The sequence below is a fragment of the Pteronotus mesoamericanus genome, unplaced genomic scaffold, assembly GCF_021234165.1.
Source record: "Pteronotus mesoamericanus isolate MK-2021 breed Mesoamerican mustached bat unplaced genomic scaffold, CSHL_Meso_final scaffold_167, whole genome shotgun sequence".
In the NCBI taxonomy this organism is placed as follows: Eukaryota; Metazoa; Chordata; class Mammalia; order Chiroptera; family Mormoopidae; genus Pteronotus; species Pteronotus mesoamericanus.
In genome coordinates this window covers 27,178,605-27,196,397 of record NW_026555308.1, presented here as the reverse complement: position 1 = coordinate 27,196,397, position 17,793 = coordinate 27,178,605, and the positions used below count along the sequence as shown (strand labels likewise).

General features: G+C 40.9%; 1 protein-coding gene across 2 annotated transcripts in view; it reads left to right on the top strand.

The window, feature by feature from the left end:
- GRAMD2B (GRAM domain containing 2B) overlaps positions 1-17,793 on the top strand; it is a 101,293-nt gene that overhangs the window by 42,326 nt on the left and 41,174 nt on the right. Inside the window, exon 1 of one of the 2 annotated variants that reach the window (XM_054589886.1) lies at positions 904-1,117. The exons of the other annotated variant lie outside the window; for it this stretch is intronic. Coding sequence (XP_054445861.1) covers positions 1,035-1,117 — 83 coding nt within the window. The 5' untranslated portion in view covers positions 904-1,034. Of the gene's footprint in view, positions 1-903; positions 1,118-17,793 lie in introns of those variants that run through there. 2 annotated transcript variants of the gene reach the window in all.

Below are 17,793 nucleotides of genomic sequence, written 5' to 3'. Positions count from 1 at the left end.
GCTGCTGTCATGATCTACAATGGCCACTTGAAACTGTTCTAAAGTAAAGTTAGGCTTCCAGCCAATTATTTCTTATCCTCAAATACTCTGTAGCAAATTTGTAAATTGCCAACACGTAAGTTATTCGTTACAAGAAGTGAACGTTTTGAAAAATGCCTGGAACATGGTAGCCCTCAAAAAAATTGTTCAGTGTATAAATGGATGATTCAAATGCAAAACTTCAGACAGAACTTGCAAGTCGAAAGCTCATCAAGAGGCGGGAAGAAGCATTCATTTTATTGGTTGAGTGCCTAACAAATATGTTGTTAGATTTTGATGAGAGCTTCTCCCCTACAGAAGTAGGAAGAGTCAACCTGACAACCACTAAAGACAACCGCCTCTTATTAGCATTGTTATTGAACAAATACATTGTTTAAGGCCCCACTAATTAGTCCTCAACGAGGCAATATCCTGTTTGAATAATTTAGGCTGGGGCACAGGCCAGCCCACACGCTGCATCCGCGTGAGAAGCAGCCTCTCTCAGTCGCATCCATTTCCTGTATCTACGGCTGCCTGCTCATTTTTCAACCTTCTAGTTACAGTCCGGGTAGAAAAAAGCCCCTCTTACCAGGAAGCTAAATACAGAGTGTGATGCCTGCTTAGGCAAAGGTTTCACCTGCTTGGCCAATTAGCTTCCTCTCCCAGAAAGACTAGTTCAACAGGTTTCCTTTTTCTCTTCCTCCGCCTCCTGGGTTGGGGAAGGAGGCTGTCACTTCGCTTCGGCCCTCCCCTTCCCTCCTTCGCGGCTCTGCCACACTCGCTCGGACCAATCGCGGCTGCTTGAACGTGTCCAGGTTGGCGGCGGGCATCGCTGGCCCAGCCTGGATGCGCGGAGCCGCCGCGGGCGGGGGCGGGGGCGGGGGCGCGGGCGCGGGGGAGGGTGCGGGGCGGCTCGCTGGGCCTGCGCCCCCGAGGCTGGCAGCCGCGGGAGGAGGACCAGGAGGCGGGACAGCAGGCGCGCGGAGGTCTGAAGGTGCCCTCCAGACGCGGCCCCGATGACCGAACTACAGCAAGATGTGGAAGACACAAAGCCTGCCAAAGTGCTCGGGAAGAGAGAGAGCAGAGTGGGCTCAGCCCAGTAAGTATTCTCAGCCGGGACGGTCCCCGGCGATGGAGAGAACGCTCTGCCCAAGCCTCTTTGCCAGGAGCTCAGTTTGGGGTGGAGACTCTTTTCTGAACTTTTCCACGAACAGCCTTCAGGCTTGAACGCTTTCTGCAGTGCCCGGTCTCTCTTTTTTCTTATTCTGTGGTAGAGAAAAGGCACAACTGTATTTCAGCAAGGTATGGTAGCGTGCAGTGCGGTGGGATGTGAATTATTGCAGCCGAAAGCACGGTTTATGTTTTGTAATTCCCGAGGGAGGGATGGGGATCCCATTCAATATCTACGCCCTGTCATTTATTTCTGTTGTCCTACTTCTTAATGACGTGTGGGAAGATGCGGTTGTGTCGTAGATGGTATCTGGTCACCCAGTTTCACAGTGATGTGTATTTGTTCTTTGATTGAGACCTTGAGGGTGTCTTTCCCACAATTCCTTCACTGTTTCCTTTCAAAGAAGTGTAAAAGTAGTGGAAAACATGAAATATGCTTTGTCTTTGCCCCTCAAAGGCTGCCTGCCTTAGATTGGGTACTGAACACAAACTTGTTGTACAGTTTGTGTGTGTGTGTGTTTTTGTTTTCTGTTGTTTTTGTTGTTGTTGTTGTTTTTTTGAGAGAGTTGAGTGTGTGGAGTGGGATCGAGGAGCACAATGAGTATATAATAAAACACTTCAAATACTGGGTTGTGACTATCCTCTTAAAAGATTAACGTGCATAATAGGATTTGCACAGTGTTTGACCTATACATTCTTCTGGTTTAAGAAACTTAAATCTCATATATATTGTGGTCACATAAATTAGCTTTCTGTAAGGAAACTTGCCTTCCCTGTAGTGCTTTGTTTTTCTACTCAGAAGCATGAGTTATTTATGCTCATTCTTTTAAAAAGGAAAAGAATCTTTTAGTATTTGCTTATTTACTATCCCCATAACATTAAGTGATGTTAAGATAAATATCTGAGTAAGATAAATATTAAGATATAATATCTAAAGAAGCTCAATATTTTTATGGTACAGGCTATTGGGCGTACCTAAAATGCTTTATTGATACTAATATAAAAAGATGATAAATTATTTAAATGATTCAGTCTTCATCATTATTTCAGCATTTACTGATTTTTAAAATTCACAGCCTGTTTCCATGTAAAGATTTGTGTTTATAAAAGCATTTTTGATCTGTGTCTGTTCACATTTGGGCCAACGTTTTGGAAGAAGAGCTTTCTTAGCTGCTTTGATTTATTGTTTCAAAGGCTTTGGTCATATTCTTGTCCAGTGTACACTTTCCTTGGCTGCTCTTCCTTTCCCTCCCAGCACTGTCAGCTTAAGCTGATGTTCTTTACTTTTTATGTACAAATCGATGATGGAAAAAAATTGCTATCAGTGTAATCCTCACAAAATGTTTTTTTCCTCACCCTAAAATAAAAACCCAACTCTATGCTAATAATTCATGTTCAAGAAAAAGATGAACTCTCAAATGTTATCTATCTCCTTTGCATATAATTATTCTTTTATATACATTACCTCCCTGAAAAAGAAATATTGTGGATAGTCTTATCACTATTTCATACATGTTGGGGGTGAGAGGAGTGTTGGGTGGCACAAACAAGATTGGAACCAGGACTTTAAACTTGTAGTCCAGAACTCACCCACAGATAATATTGAGTTGTAGTTACACAAAGTAACATGACTCACGCCTACCCAACCGCCACTGAGTTTTGGAATCTTCACGTTCCCGGTCATCTAGATTTTCAGTTAAAGAGATTGTTTTGAATGACTAAAAAAAGTCCACTACAGCATTTGGACTAGTTCTCTGAAATCAAAATGCTTTAGATTTTGAGAACATATTTTTGTAGACAATAAGCATTGAAGCTTAAGGCCCCAACATAGCCTTTCATTTGGAACAGCCAGTTTCAGATTCATTTCAGTTCAACAAATTATGTTGGTGCAGTAACAGTGGAGACTACAAGAATGTATATGATATGGTATCTGCCCTTCTGGAACCTCAAGAGCAGTTTTGAGGGGGTTGAGGACAGACACATATGTACATTAATGTACTCCTAGGGACATTGGTGGCCACTGTCACATAGCATGCAAACATGATGCTATTAAAAGTTTGGCCTTTAACCATCTCCACAGTTGGGATGTTTATCCTGTTGGCAGTCTTTGTTAAATTTCCCTTGGTTTATTGGGGTTTTTTGTTTGTTTTTCCCTACAAAGTGGTAGTTTCCAGGCCTACTGAGGTCACTTGTGATTCATTCTAAGATTTTAGACACTCTCTTCCTCTGAGCTCTTAAACTCTTGCTTTGGTAGCAGAAGAGTGAGTTTAAGAAGAAGGTAGATAGATTATCACAGTGATATATTGATGTGATAATTCCATATCTGAAATCATTTCTGAGCAGCCAAATTGTTACCCCTAGAAACTCAATCTAACTTCTCTGTTTTGAACTTCCTAACTTAGAGTAATGCCCACTAAGCTCAAAATTGTTAAAGTTCAGGTGTCCCAATGGACATTTTCTTTCAAGAGTCTTAGAATGGCTTGCTCGTCCCTATTTCCTTGCATCTGTAACTACACCCACATAGGCTTCATCACCTAGAACCTAACCTCCCAGGTAGTAGCCGCTGGCATTTATTGAGAATGCTTGCTATGTGCTGGGCAGTGTGCTTAACACTTTACATTCATTTTCATTCAGAATGAGGTAGACACCATTATATCCATTTACCAGTAAGGCCACTGAAGCTCTGAGAAATTAAGCTACTAGGCAGAGACACAGTTAATAAGAGAACAGCTCAAATTTAAGTCCAGGTCTTCCAGCGCTAGAGCCTGAACTTGAATACTCAATTTGTATTCCTCTGCTTAAGAATCTATGATGGGCCTCCATGACTACTCTAAAAACAAAGGCTCCTCAGCCAAGAACTTAAGACCCTTAAATATCCAAACACACATATACCATTTCAACCTGATTTCCTAATACTGGCCAGCACACACATCTTTGATAGCCAAACAGTCATACTAGCACCCCTGCTCTCAAAAGGTGATAATACAAAAGAAAAGGAACAGGTAAGTCCTGACTACCATTCCCTTCATGCTTCTCTTCTCTTCACCTCTGTTCCTCTGCTCCCTCTCTTCTTTCTCTATACTTCTGTAAATCAACTTGTTTTCCTTCATTTAAAGCCTTCCTTTATCACTGGCCATACTCATTTCTTCCTATCAGTGCTTACTTTGTATAATATGTATGTGGTCAGCCCCATAAAATTTAGCTGCTGTTATTGTTCTTATCAATTAATAGTTAACATTTCTTGAACGATTACTATATACAAAGTACTGTTTTAAGTTGCTAACATATTAACTCACATACTAGTCTAGTGTATATTCGTTAACTTTCCCGTACATAGATTGCAAACTCCAATCATATTTTTCCGTTTTTAATTTCTCAGAGGACCCAACAATCACTTTCAATCACCGTCTGTTGGTGAGCTGGGGAGGATGAGACCCCATTCCCTGTAAATTAAGGTATAGAATACACTTACAGCCTGAAAGCTGTGGCTTAGGTATTCATCTCTGTGCTAGAAGTGAGGCTGTAGGTTTACTTATCACCAAAGTGCACTTAGATACCCCCTTTTCTTACCAAGAGTTGGTAATTTAGCAGCCAATTTTCTTTTGGGGTCCTAGTTTTTCCCCACTTTCATTACCCTTTTCATTCTGAATTTTATGTTCCCAATACATAGGCAGTTCTAACGTAGCCTAACTTTCTTGATACCCATTTTATGAGATACTTTTATTTCTTACAGTCTCTTGTGGATCTGATTTAGAATGGGCAGGTTACTTTTAATTACTTTTCATTTCAGAAAGTATCTGACACTAATGCCGGTACATTTCTGGGCATTCGTATTTCAAATAGTGAACTACATTATATGTGACCTATACGTGTAATGCAATTTGAATTTTTAACATTTAAACTTTAATAACTTGGGACATAAGAATTTTAGAAATTTGTTCGGCCCCATGCATAGGGAGAGCGAGAAGGTGGGTGGGGCTGCATGAACACTTACGAAGGGAGTTCTGGGATCGTCAGGAAGTGGTCATGATTTTAGGGACCTCCTTTAAGTGGTGAATTCAAGTAAAAATAAATGAGGTGAAAGCATTTATTATTCAACTATCCTATCTTTGTACATGGCATCTTGGGGTTTGAGGTTGGGAATGGGTCTTGAATTGGAAGCGAGAGGAGCAGAGACAAATAATTATTGAAGATAGCTTGATTTCTAGTGCTTGATTAACTGCAAACTTTGGAAGTGCCCATTTAGTAAGAGAATCTCTAAAATATATATTATGTGTGTATTATATAGCTTCCTGTTTGTGTGTATTTGTAACCTAATTTTTTTTTAATTTTAATTTTCAGGTGACTAGCTCTTATAAATTACCCTGTGTACTTTCCAATATAAAATTTGAGGTAGAAAGAAAAATTATAATATATTTAAAGTATAAAAATTATATTAAAGTAACAATCAGTGGCAGAGTTTGAAATGATGGAGAAAAACAGTGTCTTCTGGTTTAAATGTTTTGAAAAAAAATATTCAATGAACCAAATCAGTTCTAGAGATTAGTATCATAGCAAATTGCTGACTTATGAAGGCGATATATGAAGTTATGAAGAATGTAGGCTCCAGGAAACTAGGCTTTGAAACCTGACTTTCATATCTCCTAGAAGTGTGGCCCTGGCAGGTTATGTAGCCCCTCTAATTCTCAGGTTCATTATCAGTAAGGGTGATACTTATGTCAATCCTTCCTATAGACTTGCTTTGAAGTTTAATTGGGAAATGATGAAATGCACTTTGCTTAGTGCCTGACATGCCAACTCTCCATAAACCGTAGCTAAGTTAGTCCTCGCTGTTGAGGACCTGGGACACGCTGTGGGGTGGAGGTGGGAGGCTGAATAAAGGTAATTGAACTAAATAGTCAAAATTCCAAAGGCCTAAACTCTTAACAGTAGCGTGCACCAGTGTTCTGTTGGGTGAGCCTTCATTCCGACTGTTCAGCCTGAGGACACTTGCTACAGCATCTGAGTGTTGCCATCACTCCAGCTCAGCATCTTGGGGTTTAGTTTATGCTAAAAGGATTTCATGTCATAACTGTGTATCAGCATGCCAGCTTATCTGTGTATTACTTTGTTACATCTGTTGTTCAAAACTTTTATCTGTGATCCATTGCTTTCCACACCCCACCCTGACACTGAGCTTTTCTCTCATGGCTCCTCGTCTTCAAACAGCTGAGTGTTTTTCCATTTGCTAAACTCCAGCAGAACCCCCTTTCGACATCTTTCTAATTTTCTAAGTGCTCAGTTTTAGGCCCTAAACACATTTTGAAATCGCATAAAGCAAAGGTGCTGGAGAGAGACTCCTCCACATCCACCTACATGACTACTCTTTCTCCTCAAAGAAAAGGAAATATTTTGATGCAAGCTTAAATTCATTTACTCTTAGAAAAGAAGCAAAGCCAAGTTTAACTGCATCCCCTAAGATAGGCTAATTTATACGCACTCTCTTTTTGGCCACTCTGTGTGTGCCGTAGGTTCCCACACTCATAATGGAACATGATATCTAAAGATGCAGATTATTTTATGCAGGTTTACTGAGACATATTTTACATATCATAACATTTTTGTTGATTTGTTATGATAGCCCATATGATCTTCTGCTTCTACCCTGGCGGATGCTGCTCCTTTCCCTCCCCCTGGCTGTTCTGTGTCCTGTCGGTGAGGTGTCAGGCACTGAGATGGGTGGCTGACCTGCCCCCTCTGCCCTGATGGAGATAGTGACCTGTGTATGCCTGTTGATGTTTTCTCAAAGTCCATACTATCAGGCGTCTGATTATATTCATTATTTGTCTTCCTCTAGATTTTTCAAATTATGCCTTCCATGTGCAGTGGGTTAAACTCTACAAAGAACCTCAGAAATATGCTAATTTTTGCATCTTTTACTGTTAAGGATTATTATCTGAACACAGTTACCTTGTGATCCTACTAATTATTTTGAAACCCCTAGTGTATAGCATAGTAAAAAAGTGTATTGTAAATTGAGTGAAAAACTAGTTAATCATGACAGCTTTTATTACCACTGTGTTGTTTCTATAATTCATTGGAAAACAGCTCCTCATTTGATTCTAACAACTTAATATTGTGCTAGGTGCTTTATATAACATATAATGTGTGCTCGGAGAGCCTATATGAACTGTCCAGAGTGTCTTTCTTTCCCTCCTTCTCTCCTTTCCTCTCTCAATAATAAAGTTCTGTAGTATATAAATTTGGACTAGTTTTGACATTTAGTTGTGACATGAAGTTGGTAGATTTCTTACGTACGCTTTTCCTTGATTTCATAAGAACCTTTTCTGAAAATTTTTCAAAAACAATCCTATTTTTTTTTCTGAACTGCAATTCTAAAAATCACAAAATAGCAGACATATGAGAGAATACAGTCATATGAGCTAGAAGAAACACAGTATTTAACAGTTGATACGGACCAGAGAAATCTGCTCATGTTCTCAACTGAAGTTACTAAGTACTTGCGTGTTGGGCATCATGCTGAATGTCGGCTGTCGCTAAGATGAAGAATATAAGGCCTTTGCTAATAGAAGAATAGAGTCAGGGAAAGGAATATTTTGTTTTGAGATTTGATCCTCTTTCAGAGAAGAGACTAGGTAGCTCCAGACAAGATGAGGTAATATTGCTGTGCTCTACAGACAGTGTTCAAAGTGCTTATACATATATACATGCAATGAGGTAGGTATCACTACCACATTTTATGCATGGCAGAGACACAGTTGCTTGTCCAAGGTCATACCAGCTGTTGCAGGGTTGAGCCTCCTCAAATCATTCATACACAACCTCACTCGATATAGGGGTCCCAAAGAGGCAGAGGGCAAAGGGGCTCCCATGAAGTATCCCTGCATCCTTGAGTAGATCTTTTCACGTGTCAGTTTTCTTAACTATAAAACCAAGATTCATTTCCATTCTACAGATCTAAAATTGAAAGGATTTCTTACGTTCTGTAGAGGACAGGGCAGTGAGAGCACCTTTAGCTGTCACTTGGGCTGTGGTACTTTCTCTGTGGATTCTCAGGCACAGGCCCCTCTCTGGATACCTCTGTATTCATCTGTGCTCAGACCTGACTATAGGAAACTCAGTGTTTCAGCTGCAGCTTTACACCGTGATTGTCAGTCATCACTAATGAATTCCAATTTTTAAAAACATAAGTACAGGGCACTTTGCACAAGTAGAGAGTGTTTTGACAAAGTAATGTGACTGATTTGTTTCAAATGTATGTGAATGTTGTCTCTCAAGTAGTCACTGAATGAACCCAAGAACCTTTCCAAAAATACTGCAGTCGTACAAAATCTTTTTGAAATTCTTGCAGAGTTACTTTCAAAGCCTGGAGCCCATTCTTTGAATAGTCTTAAGGTTGGCAAACCCTCTTCCTTTGAGAACAAATTCAATTTTGGAAACAGCCCAAAGCCAAATTTGGTGAATAAGGCGGATAAGAACAGTTTAAATACCTTTGTAACCTCTCTGGATTTTTTTCATCAAAAAAAGTAAAACGTATGGTTATTATTCTGCCCTACAATCATTTTTTAGTGTTTGTAATATACCCAGCTAGGGTTGAGCATATCATACCTTGAGGATGCAAATGTCACACATGGTAGGTCTTTTTCTTGAGGCATAGACCCTATGATTTATGGACAACAATATTTTTAAAAAATTTACTTGAATTTAGACAGTGAGAGTTCAGCTATCACAATCTCCTTATACTGCCTTCTCCTTCATTACACAATGTGGGAATGTGTTTACCAATTACATTTTTCAAGATCCCCTCTTCATATAGTTGTTTCATTGTATGCAAGGCCCTATCTCCGACTTTCCCACACGGTAGCTCTCAATTACCGGAATGAAACTTTCCCTTTTTGTCTAAGTGTCACCTGCTAGGTAATATCAGGGCGCTGAGATTGGTCTACTACTGGTAAATCCCTGAGCTGAGCAAAGAAGCTTGTTCAAGCATATTTTCCTGTCCTGTTCTTGGCTTCTGGTCAGAATGGATTTATTACATAGCATTTTTATGAGAGGTCTGATTTTAATACTCTATTGTTCTATGAATTTTATGTGCTATGCCTCCACTCTTCTGTAATCTAGCATAATTCAACAAACATTTCCCCATTGCTTACTCTGTGCGGGGAAGCCAAAGCTAAAGACATGGGTGCAATGCCCTTTAGGAGCTGCCAGTGTAGGGGGAAGAGCAAGACACACACACACACACACACACACACACACACACACACACAACTAATACCATGGGATGAGAATTTTGCAGTAGTAATCAGCTTCCGATGGGAACAGCGATGTAGCAATTCTTTTTCTTGAGGTGAGCTGAGACGTGATACTTGAAGGGAGGTTGATGAGTAAGACAGAATTTGGCTTCAGCTAGATGGAGGAAATCACTCCAGGCCAGAGAGGAACAAGGTTAGGATACTCGAAAGTTCACATTTGTATTTTTGATCACTACTTAGGGGTCTCCTGTGGCTAGACCCGTTGGCGCAGGAGGACGAGCAGCAAGAGCGGAATGGGAAGGACTTGGAGCCCTCATTCAGAATTCTGCTTCTTGCTTCGTTCTCTTTGCTTCACTTCCGGCTTTGGCTCTACTACTGATTCTTTGAAACTTCAGGGAAATCATTCTGTCTGGTCTTCAGTTTCCTCCCCTGTAAAGAGAGAGGCTGACTGACCTGATTTGTTAGATCCCTTCCAACCTGAAGAGTACGAGTCTTTGAAGAAACTGCCCTAGTTCTCTGCACTCCTGTGTAGCCTTTGTGTAAAGAATTCTATCAGACCGCACAAACTGAGGAAAAGCGTTTTGAATATGAATAGAATCCTTCCTTTCTTACTTGCTTTGGCCTCTTTTATTTTTTTCTTTTTCTTTTATTTCTTTCCCTGGGTAAACCTATACCTGGTTAAGGCAGGATTGCCGCTGGAACATGCCTACACTCTCCTCTTACGCACTTATAAGATACACATCAGCATTCATGTTGCATTCAGACAACTCTGCTTTGCCATTTGGCCACAGATGACTGGGCCACGGTGCCTCTGGACCAGTCATAGTAGAAATGTCTAACCAAATAACAATGTAAAACCTATAACACAAAAGGGGACCAGACGCATGAACAGTAGATTTGCAGGTTTCTCTGGTATAGTTGAGGTCTGAAATAATCATATATTGCACTTGAATACAGAATACAATTAAAGGTTAACAAGCCTTTTTCCTCAGAAATGAAGTCAGGATACTAGCTTACCACTTCAATTTAATAATTATTATAACATTTAAAAAACACTGTGTAGTCTTGAAAATCTTTTTATTTATATCAGCAGTTGAACTTAACACACATTTTTTTGAGGACCTCCTATTATTAGACACTATATTAAGTTATAAAGGATATTAAGATGTATTAGCCCTCAAGATCATCAGAGCTGATTTCACTGTAATTTGAGCAATATCATAATATAACATTAAATATGAGTTTTAATCTGTTGTGATAACTAAGAATATGTACAGGCATTTTTTAAAACATCAGTGATTGCCTCAAGGACTATTATCTTTTTATTATTTTAAGACTTCATTTTCAGAGAGAGGGGAAGAGAGGGAGAGAAAAGTCAATGTGAGAGAAAAATATGAGTTGGCTGCCTCTTGCACACCCCTGTCCAGGTACCTGGCCACAACCCGGGCACATGCCCCGACGAGGAACTGAACCTTTTGGTTCACAGACCAGCACTCAGTGCACTGAGCCACACCAGCCAGGGCTGTACGAGCATTTTTAAGACAATAGTGAAGAAGACACTAGCCCAGTGTGGGATTGAGTGAAGACTTCTTAGAGGAAATGATAATACCTAAGTCTTGAAGGGGGAATAGAAGTTAGCCTCCCCTTCCGAGAGAGAGAGAGAGAGAGAGAGAGAGAGAGAGAGAGAGACTGTTCTATCCAGAAATAATTGCCTGAATGAAGTGATGTGAAACAGCCTGGTGAATATGGAGAACTAATATTATTAGAACATAAAATGTATAATACTGACTGACCATACATTGAGGCAGGAGCAGTAGATGGGAGGAAGGTCACAGAATAACCTTTTACGCCATAAGGAGGAGTTTGGACTTACCCATGAGGCACAGGGATCCACTGAAGGGTTTACCCAGGGATATGGTAGTGAGGTTTGAGTTTTTTAGAAATGACTGTAGTAACAAGGTTTAAGACTTTTTTTTTTTTTTTTAAGAACAGAATAGGAAGCAGGGATCAGCTCTCTCTGAAACAATGCAGGTGAGATTGTTTTAGTAGGGAAAATAGGGGGGAGTAGTTCTGGATGTCAGGGGAATAAAACTGGAGGCCAGGCGATGGATCAGTCTGACAGAGGGCAGAAGCTAGAATGGCTCCGTTTTCCTCTCAGGGAAGGCTGTGTGGGTTGCGATGCCATTGAGTAATCATGGAATGTAGGAGGAGAAGGAGATTTTGGCATGGAAATGATGAGCTCCCTTTTTTAAAAGTTGAAGTTGTTATGGAAAGCTGTGCTATAATAAGAAATATATTTGGTCTCTGTGCCCAGTTTCTGGCAGGGAGTTCCTAAAATTGGAATTTCCTGAATGATGGGATTGCCTTTTTTTTTTTTTCTTTCTCATAAATAGCCCCTTCCAATCACACCTGAGTTTATGCTAATGAGGTGTTTTAGGGTTTGGCTCCTAAATAGCCTCAGGATGGGGCCGTTCACCAGAAGGACCAAGTGTTGAGAGGTTGGGAGCTTTCAGCCCCATCCCTAACTTCCTGGGAGGGTAGTTGACCTGGAGATGAAACACTATAAAAACTCTAGAACAAGATTTGTTGAGCTTCCAGACTGATAAACAGGGGAAAGTGCTAGGAGGATATTGCACCCAGAGAGGGTACGAAAACCTCACAAGCCCACACACCTTGCCCTACGCCTCTCTTCCATCTGGCTGTTCTTGAGTTGTAGTCTTTATAATAAACTGGTAAATGCAAGTTAAGCATTTCCATGAAATCTGTGAGTCATTCTAGCAAATTATTGAACCTGCTGAGGGGGTCATTGGGACACCTGATTTATAGTCTATTGGCTGGGACTTGCAGCTGGGATCTGAAGTGGGGACAGTCTTGTGGGCCTGCACCCTGAACCTGGGAGATCTGCGCTAACTCCAGGCAGTTAGTATCAGAATTGAGGTGAATTGTTGGACACCCAGTTGGTGTCTGAACAATTAGAGAATTGGCTGCTGGTGTCAGAAAACACCCCAGAAGTTTGGAGCTGGGAGATAAATTTGGGGATTGTCAGCATATAGGTTGATCATGTAGGTAAAATCATGAGAGTGGCTGGAATTTTCAGGTGCAGAGAAGAGAACCAAAGAGAGACCTTAGGAGTGATCCTGTGTTGGGATAAAAGTCAAAAACGAGGCCGCAAAGGTGGAGAAGAAACAGCACAGCAGAAAACAAAACAAAAATAAAATTAAACAAACAAAATGAAATAGAAACATGAAAAAACAAACAAGGGAAGGAGAATCTCAAGAGAGTCAACAATGGCAGGTTCAACCAATAGCAGCACTGAGAACTAAAATGCCCTTAGCATTTAGCAATACAGAGATTACCAGTGAACTTTGTCAGAAAAGTTTTAGTGGAGCAATAGGAATAGAGGTCAGACTCTACTGGACTGGGTTATGGGAAATGAGGAAGCAGACACAGTATAGGTAGATTATGGCTTCAGGACACTTGGCTGGGAAGTGAAAGGAGAGGAAGGTAACTAGAAGGAATGAAGTCAAAAGAAGTTTTGGTGTTTAGATTAGAGAGCCATGTTAGCCTGTACATAAACTAGGAGAAAAAGCCAGATGAGATGGAAAAGGAGATGTAACACAAAGATGGAATAACTGAACAAGCTCAGAGGTACCATAAAATGGGCTTGCACATCGAAAGGAGAGAGACCTTATCTTTCTGAAACTAGAAGAATGTACAAATGCAGGAGATGCGCACAAAGGTAATTGTAGGACAGGGGATGACGAGGCTGCCATTGTCTGAATACTTCAACATCCAGTTTTCTCAATAAAGTTGTTACCTGGCCCCTTTCATACAGAAGGATGAGTTGTTTTTGTGTAGGAGCTTGGAAGTGCTGGGGAGTAAAAACTTTTCCGCTACCCTCCTAGGTTCTTCTGGCTTGTCTGGGAATTAAATTGACATGAGACAGATTCAAGAGGAGAAAATCAAGGAAAGAGAGGTTCAAAGGGTTCCCCTTGCCCTGGCTGTTTCTCCAGTAACTTTAATCAAGATAATCAACATGCCACCTTGGCATATTCGTGGGCAGACTGCCCCAGTCTCCATCAGGAGCACAGAGAGTGTTTTGAATACAAATTGAAGGAATAGGAGAGAAAGATGTACAAGAAATGCTGAGGGCTCAGCTGACAGCAGAGACACCAGTCACAATAAGGGCTAATTTGTCACCCTCAACAGTGCTGAGAATCCAGGGATTAAAAGTTATAAAGGCTAAATCTGAGCTCATCTTGTTGTGTTTATGCTGCGTGCAGAAAGACTGACATAAGTGGAAACCGAAGGTGATCAATCACGTATATGGTCTGAGCTGCTTCAGGAAACAAGTCCAGAAGGGATTGATAGGCTAGGAGAGCACGGAAATATCAAGGACTGTTGTCTGTCCCTGGGGCCAAAAGCACAAGTGGTGGGAGCGGTGAGGGGTGGGAACTGGGAGGATAGAAATTAGAGGCAGGCAGCGGGAGGGTAGAGAGAGATTGATGGAGGACTTCTGTCTGCAGCAATCTGAACAATGACGAAAGCCAGGCATTGAGCATGTTATATGTGAAGAGAAAATAAAGATCACTGGAATTATGCCACGTTGTTGGATGTCATCCCAATGTACACTGAAGGATCCCAGGTATCAAAGTTCTCAAGAAAGAGAAAATGATCAGTATGTTAGATGATGAAGGCAATAAGGAACATTCAGTGCAGCCAGGTCAGGTCACGCACAGGAGGTTGTACTTGCTGTATGCTGAGTACAGATGAAAATTGATTTTTTTTAAGTCAAGTGAATTAATACAAAAACAGTGAGAAACAGGAGTATTCAATGAGATGACTGATTCCCAGAAATAAATTTTAAATTACCTTTCTTACCAGAAATAACAATTTTTTTAAATAATAAATTGGAGGAAAAAGTACAGATAAGCAACAAAAAATATAAAATACCCAGAAGTAAATTTGATAGAACTTCAAGTAAAACAATATACCTACTAAAAAGACAACCTAAATGGAGAGTTTTGCTTTCTTTAAAAGAAAAACTCAACAGTATAAAGATGGCTCTGTTTCTTAAATTTGTAAGTTCAGTGCAACTAAACAAATCTCGGTGACTTTAAGAAAACATTACAGAATGAGTCTAAAATTCTCCTGAAAGAATAAGCATGTAAGAATATCCAAGCTAAATCTAAATGACAGAAGATAGGCTCACGATGTATTCTTAAACTACAGGATTTAAATTTAGCACATTAACCCCTAATCTCATCTGCAACCACCTCTTTACCTGAGTTTTTACATCAGTCATAATTTTGAAACAAACTCATTCAAAATCCTATTTAAAATGCATTATATACATATAAAATGCATTAATTATTTCAAATTAATGCATTATAAAACTTACAGACTTACAGATTTTTTTTGTGAACCTCCTGCTTAAAATCCCTCCTTAAACATTTATTTGAAATCTACTCTCGTTTATAATATTGTGCATAACTGGTGTCTCAAACTCTAATGTCCCTTTTCCTTCTCTTTTTAAAAGAACTTTTAAATAAATTAACATCTATGATTAGAGGAAGCCCATTGTAGTAACATTGACAACTACAGATCTTTGTAATAAATAAAAAATAATCAACAGTAATTATACCGCCCAAAGAAAACTCAAACATGGTTCGTATTTTAATTTTGGATAGTGCATTTAACTAATATAGGCAAGTCATTCCAGGAGTGTGCACTATGTAGTCATCTTCAAGGGGGATTATTTTTCCAGATGTGCTAATTTGTGCTGATAAATTTACCACCCTCTCCCAGCCTTCTTTATAAAATTGCTGGGTGAAAGAAACAAAAGTAATTGATTGGCTTCCCAGTTGGCCCAATTTTCTCGACTTGGTTCACACTCAGCTCAGTAGTTCCAAGACTTTAGTGGGTATAAGATTCAGTTCTTAAAAGGGTCTGCTATAGGGCTAAGGTGGGCATTTTTACAAGCTCTTCTTCCCCAACCCCCAGGTGGTTCTATCCGAAGGTCCTTGGGCCTCAATTTGAGAACCACTGATTTAGGGTCTTCACGGACTGTGATCTTACCAGAAACCATATGGCACAAACACACCTAAATGACCCATCGTGAAGGAAAGAAAAGTTCTTCCACCTAATATATTTGTATTCTCAGTCCTGGTTCTGGTATGTGTTGTTTCAGTCTGTGCATTTGTGTCCTGAGCCAGGGCCCCTGCAAACAGAACCTTGAGGCTGTTGAGCCCTCCCGCACCCTCTGTCACATGTTTTCTCCTCTGTCCTCAGGGACACCCTTTACCCAGGTAACCTAACCCTGTCCCAGTGGCGATGTTGACACAGTTGATGACTTTCCTATACAGGACCTTTGCTGTCTTTGTCCATAGCTCGCTCTCAGCTGGGATGGTGAGATGCTACCAGTGACTATGCATTTGTGGTGTTATATTCAGATCAGTAAAACATATAGGTGCCTTCCAATACCTTCATCCCCAGTCCTGGCTTAATCTTTTCACAGATTATTCCAAAGGAATAGACATGAAACACACTGGGGTAGGGGCTGGGGGCCTCCAGGGGTTGTGATAAGGGAACTCAGGTGTGCTACAAAGTAGGGGTCGTAGCCATTATCTTCCTGTATTGAGCAAACCATACTATGCAGATAACTTAAAAATAATAGCTGGCCTTACAGCTTAGAGAAGACCTTTCCTGAGTGCCTATTCTAAAGTAATCTGCTTGTTTGATATCTGAAGCCATTCAAGGTCAGGGAGGGAATTATTGTTACATAAGAGCTTTTTCTCGAGAACAGAATTCTGTAGGCTTTTGTTCTATGAATTGGCAAGAACGTCTTGCATAGATAAGGGGCAGGTACCTGTTGTGGCATATATTTATGACTGACAAATTCTAAGAATCTCATCTTTTGAGAAAGCTCATCTTTGCACCTAGAACTTCATAGTTTGTTTCAAACCCACGTGCTGCTTGCTTTTTAGATCAGTGCAGAATTGTCACTTTCCTTTGCTCACAAGATCTGACCTAACCCTGCGAATCCTCAAAGGCAAAAATGACCGCCTAAGTGCCAGCGCAGCCTGGACTTTAATGCCACATAGTCCTGATGGGCCAGAGGAAACAGGCAGTCGAACGGTCACATCACTACCTGTGTCCGCTGCTGTTCTGGTCCCTGTCGAGACTCTCCCCTGGGTGTGAGCTGGGGAGACTGGAGCGGAGCAGCCGTGGCGGGAGGCACAGGCAGGACGCAGGTTTGGCTCCATCATCCCAGCTTGAGTCTTGGGAGCTGATCCATTTGCATACCTTCTGCTCACAGTTACAACTAGCGTCATGTTGCCCCATGTCATTATGAATCTCTTTTCCTTCATCCCCAAGAAAAGGTAGTTTGGCCTAGGCATTTAGATTAGGGAATGGCCTCTCTGTTTCTTCCTCTGCTCAGAGCAGCCAGGGCAGCCAGGCTCCCAAATAAAAGGAAATGGAGGTACCAAGGGAGGTGCCTCCTGTTGCCAAGCCGGGCACAGCCGGGTAAACCGACGCAGGGAACGCGCCTCCCCCACACCCCGCGCTGCACACTGGGATACCCAGCAGCGTGCCCAGGGGTGATTTAGTCCACTTTAATCCTAAGTACCGGAGAGGAAGAAAATAATTTTTCCTGTGCTCTTTTAAATGTTTAGCTGCAACTCCTATAATAAAGATAGACTAGTAAGAGAAACACAAACAAGTTTATTAACATGTATAGCTCGTGTATACATGGCAGATACGCAAGGAAAAATGAGTAATTCCCAGATGCCATTAGGACTAAATACCATCTCAATAAGGAAATGGGAAGGCGGATGTAGGCCTCTCTGGGGAGAATAAATGATTTTTAGGAAAGATGAAGGGCCCATAGAATCGATGGGAGGTCTGACAGTTTGTGACAAAGTTTGTCTGGGTGTGGTGTTGACTTCTAGGCTCCCGTCTGGGGATGAGTCAGTCCTCTCTGGTGGATGAAACTCCCAGGGAGGGATTTATGACAATGCATTTCCTTTTGGAGGCTCTGTCCTTAGGCAGACAGGCGAAGTTCATAGAAAGCCTTTCCCTGCGTTTGTTGTTCTTCAAGTGCCTACCGCTCAAAATAATCAATATACCAAAGTGACATCTCCGGGGTCAGCATGTCCTGCTTCTCTTCAGCAATAATACATAATGCTGATGCCTTCCCTGAAGAACAGCTAGATTTCACTTATTTTTTAATCCAATTACGATTGTTAATCCTTTTCAGGTTTGAAATTGGTATTCTGTGTATCTGTTATTCTAAAAAAAAAGAAGAAGGTCTTCTAGAACTACATCCTGCAGTCATTAAAGATGTAAA